The sequence below is a fragment of the Scleropages formosus genome, chromosome 1 (genome assembly GCF_900964775.1).
Source record: "Scleropages formosus chromosome 1, fSclFor1.1, whole genome shotgun sequence".
Classification (NCBI taxonomy): Eukaryota; Metazoa; Chordata; class Actinopteri; order Osteoglossiformes; family Osteoglossidae; genus Scleropages; species Scleropages formosus.
The window spans coordinates 28,742,141-28,746,486 of record NC_041806.1 but is presented as its reverse complement, the minus strand read 5'-3'; the positions used below and the strand labels follow the sequence as shown (position 1 = coordinate 28,746,486).

Sequence of the window (4,346 nt, the reverse complement as noted above, 5' to 3'; positions counted from 1 at the left end):
CGCAGCTTGACGCTGCCGACCCCCCCTTGGCTTGTTTTTTTTTTTTCTTTTTGGACCTAGACCAAGAACAGAAAGTGTCAAAGAGCCGAAGCAGGTTGCTCCACTGATTGGCTAACGTGGCGCTCTCTACGACCAAGAATTCTCTCTCACGCGTCGTCTCGTGCTGCGCGTGCACGCGTCTCCCTGGACCTCGGGCACGCGACCCTCTGCGATGCCGCGTGTTGGACGGTGAGTCTGGTGGAGCGGAAGGGTTAAGCACAGGGCTCGAGGAGGGACACTGTATATCTTCTTGTCATTTCCGCGTTGGTCGTCTGCGAGCTGCAGCGCGAGAACGGAGCGAGGGCCGAGTGACAAAGGAGATGGCGGAGCTGTCGCTGTACCTCACGAGCGTAAACGTGTCTCTGGGCCAGACCGTGGACGCCGAGAAGGTAACCGCGTCATTTTATAAAAGAGATGTTTTTTGGCCGCGAAGCAGGTGGTGCAGACAGCTGCTGATGTTGAGGTACTTCGGCCCGGGCGCGTTCCCTTCCGCAGTACAGTGACACATTGTTACGAATGATGTGATACGATGACACTCTGTGTGTGTGTGTGCGCGCGCGCTCGCGGGTTTACACTTACGCCGGTCCCGTGTTTTTCAGGCGACGCGTGTGCTCTTAATATTTCATCAGTACAGTACTCTATTATTGCTATATGTCTGTGTATTATTGCCTGGTAACGTTCAGTCCGTAAACATTTCCTTTGTGCCATCGTGTGTGTTATAAACTCTAATTTCTTTATCGCACGGCTGTTTAAGCCTCATTTTTGTTACAAGTAAAAACGGCATGGCTGGAAAAACTGCATTTGTGCCGTTAAGTATTAATGCTATTTGTTTTAATCTGTACCAAAGCTACGGTACATCTGTCATCTCATAGAAATGAGATCATAAAGAAATAACCTGCTGAGTGAATCAGTGTAAATATCGAATATTATACCTTATGCATATTTTAAATAACTCCAGGAAAGTATGCTTCAGAAATGTTGTACTTTAAAAAATGCAAGATTATTTGAGCACTGTGTGAGGTGGGACAATGGAGAAAAGCGTCTGCTAAATGAATAAATTTAAATGTAAATGTGAAGGTAACTTTCTCTTAAATTCTTCCTCTCTGGTTCCCTTAAAGCAGACATAAGTGAATTATTTCATGAGAAGTTACGTCAGAGTAAGGTCTGAAAATATGTGTAGCAATGCCTCCTCAACAATACTTGTTTAATAATGGAACTCATGGCAGGACAACAGTCCCTGCTATTTCCTGTGATTCCCACTCTGTGGTTTCAGCAAACTCCCAGTTAGTTAGTTAGTTAGCAAAGCAGTAAGGAGTTTGTCTGCCTTGAAACACACACACATACACACAGTCTGAAACCACTTGTCCTGAGCTGGATCGCGGTGAACCGGAGCCTAACCCGGCAATACAGGGTGCAAGGCTGGAGGGGGAAGGGACACACCCAGGACGGGTCACCAGTCCGTTGCAAGGCATGCCAAGCAGGACTTGGACCACAGACCCGCCAGAGAGCGGGACCTGGCCAAGCCCGCCGTGTCCAAGGTATTTACTTCAGCCCACACACACATTTACATTTATATTTATTCATTTAGCAGACGCTTTTCTTCAAAGTGATGAACATCTCAGAGAAAAACACAAAGAGTATATTACATCAGCAGAAAGAGAGATTTGGGTGCAGACACATGTCACATTCCACAATATCAACCAGTATACATTGCATGAGTAGCTGCATAAAGGCCTTTCTATTACTGTATACACACACAGGTGTGCAAGGTTTATCTCCCATGTTTCCCAGCAGAGTCAAAGTCCCAGCAAGGACTTTGAGAGCGTGGAGCTTGGTGAGCTGGGCAAGGGCAACGCACAGAAGCAGAAGGCCCCACGCAGAGTGATCCATTTTGCCAGCGGGGAGACCATGGAGGAGTACAGCACCGATGAGGAGGATGAGCAGGAAGAGCTGCGAAAGAAGGAGCTGCCAGCACCAGTGGAACCCGTGAGTGTGGACGCATGGGAGTAAGTCCGTTGCCTCACGCAGACTTCCACAGTTCAGCCTTGGTTGCCTCAACTGCGTGCATTTTGTTTTTCAGTCAAAACTGACGTGGGGGCCGTACTTCTGGTTCTACATGTGGAGAGCTGCTACATCTACTGTATCAGGTGCAATTCTCAGCACAGAGAAAACAATTCAACATTTTACAAAAATGTGTTTCATTGTTCCACACACAGAATGAGAAAAGTAATTTTATGTTGAACAAATTCTAATATGTTCATGAAACAAGTAGAAGGCAGCTGGAATCATACAGCTTTTTCAAATGCAGTAATGACGGAGTGTTTTGACTTCGTACCATCAACTTGGTTCACACTTATGATTCAGTATAGCAACTCCCTCAAAAGTGCATTTGGCTGATAGCCCATTTTCTCCATTTTTCTCCAAGATATGACAGTGTAGCATCTAATATTTATCTCTTAGGAGGTTTCTCCAGTGTGAAACCCTCATAAGTTTTGGCTTTGGTCCGTGAATTTTCAGCTTGTGATTACCTTGGAGAGAGGATGGCTTCACTCTTCGGCATCACCTCGCCCAAATATCAGTACGCCATCGACGAGTACTACAGGATGAAGAAGGAGGTAAGAATCTTGTGTTGAGTCTTAAAAGAGTGTGAAGGTTTTGCAGTCTGATGTGGGATTGAGGAGATGTAGGAGTGAAGGAAGCATACTGCAGGGAATCTGTTTTCAGCATGTGCTGGACAACACCACAGGAGGAAGAGGAGGAGGAGGAGAACCGGATGTCCGAGGAGGCAGAGCGTCGCATTGCGGAGCACCAGGGCCAGGAAACCTCTGACGCCACGACGGACCAACCGGAGGGCTCTACTTCTTTTCTAAATGTTGCCTTCGAACTAGAGAAGGAGCCTCATGGAATCCCTGATGCTAATCAGGTCCCAGCCCCTGTTTCTGCCTAAACCACTGGCCCCTCCCCCTGTAAAATTAACATCACCACAATGGCACATCCGATTTTGGTAGAATCGCTTTGTCATATTTGTGACTGCATCCGTTTTTCCCATGTTGAAGCATGTGCCTTCACTTCTTGGCAACAGCAAGTGCATCCAAAGTCTCAGCAAAAAATTTATTTAAAATTTGCATTTTTCGCTGAATTTGTGATTTTTTTTCTTTTTTTTTTTGGCCTAGGTATGTGTAGATCTAACAATTAATCTGCACTTTGTCTATAAATCAGCTGTCAGTTTTAAGTGGCCTTCATTCAGTGACTGGGGGAGGTTAACTGACCAGGAAAACATAAGTTAAATGCTGGCCATCTGCAATTGGAAATTTAGCTGGAAATCCACTGATGTACACCATAAAGTGACAAAAACAGTCTTGATGGGAGTTTTATGTCAGGGAGATCGCACTCATTCACTTACTTTATGTAATTCACCTAGCATGAAGGCATAATTTAATTACCAGGTTTAACTAAATCTGTCTTTGTAACACTACCACCGACTGATGTCACATTTAATACCGTTGATTGATTATTTGTTCTGGCTTCCTCCCATCCAGTGCTAAATTTTCCATTAATATTCATTTTAACATGCTGAAAGACTGAAAGTTTACACATAATGCCTTTTCAACAGCACTGAAAGAGGAACAATATGGTTTTTGCTTTTGTGTTTGTGATTAGGGTTGGTCTTAGATTCACAAAACTGTGTGCTAATACTAAGAATTGAGAAAGGCTGAGAATTAATTACCTTTGCGTGCTTACGTACCTACAAGTATATACTGCTCTTGTTTCGTTGGAGTGCAATGGTGATTTTAAATAGCCTGTTAGGATTTAAGAAGCTGCAGCACAGCAGGAAACACTCTTTATGTGCTGTATGTCAATAACCCTGATTCTTCAGTTCATGTTATATGCCTTAACACTTTGTAGGAGTATTTTGCAAAGCAAATTTCAACGAATCCTTAGATAATCAATGTCTTTTTAAGGATTTTGGCAGAATTTATAATGGGAGTGAAGTCCAGAGAATGTTTGCACTTATGTGTTAATGATAGATGTCTTTTAAGTTATTTATGTGAGAAATTGAAACACCTCACTTTGTTAATTAAAATTCTTTATAATTTATTTATGCACAATTTTAAACCAAATTTGTTCATAATTCTTTTGGTAGGAAATGCAATTTTATTTTGTATATAATACAACTTAATAAAGCTTTTAATATTAACAGCTCATATTGCTCTTTATTCTTGACAGTATTGTTTTTTCTTAGTTGAAGGAAAATTGTGATATCTCAAGATATTCTTTGAAATTCTAGAGTATTTCTGGAATATACT

The 4,346-nt window shown here is 42.9% G+C and overlaps 1 protein-coding gene across 3 annotated transcripts; it reads left to right on the top strand.

The window, feature by feature from the left end:
- Positions 1-234: 234 nt before the first annotated feature.
- LOC108924033 (protein FAM177A1-like) lies at positions 235-4,139 on the top strand. 3 transcript variants are annotated; one of them, XM_018735133.2, is made up of 5 exons: positions 235-428; positions 1,834-2,025; positions 2,120-2,186; positions 2,557-2,654; positions 2,786-4,139. In XM_018735133.2, the coding sequence occupies exons 1-5, from the start codon at positions 360-362 to the stop codon at positions 2,984-2,986; spliced, it is 627 nt and encodes a 208-aa protein (XP_018590649.1). In that variant the 5' UTR covers positions 235-359; the 3' UTR covers positions 2,987-4,139. The 3 variants fall into 3 exon arrangements, with proteins under 3 accessions (XP_018590649.1, XP_018590648.1, XP_018590650.1); XM_018735132.2 differs by having other exon boundaries at positions 1,831-2,025; positions 2,786-4,138; XM_018735134.2 differs by having other exon boundaries at positions 1,831-2,025; positions 2,764-2,957.
- Positions 4,140-4,346: the final 207 nt, after the last annotated feature.

What these genes read in the sequence shown, in the direction of transcription:
- LOC108924033 (XM_018735132.2), top strand. Translation starts at nt 360, where the DNA reads ATGGCGGAGCTGTCGCTGTACCTCACGAGCGTAAACGTGTCTCTGGGC. An exon ending in AGACCGTGGACGCCGAGAAG is followed by an intron (nt 429 to 1,830) that starts GTAACCGCGTCA and finishes CATGTTTCCCAG; the next exon opens with CAGAGTCAAAGTCCCAGCAA. An exon ending in TGCCAGCACCAGTGGAACCC is followed by an intron (nt 2,026 to 2,119) that starts GTGAGTGTGGAC and finishes TTTGTTTTTCAG; the next exon opens with TCAAAACTGACGTGGGGGCC.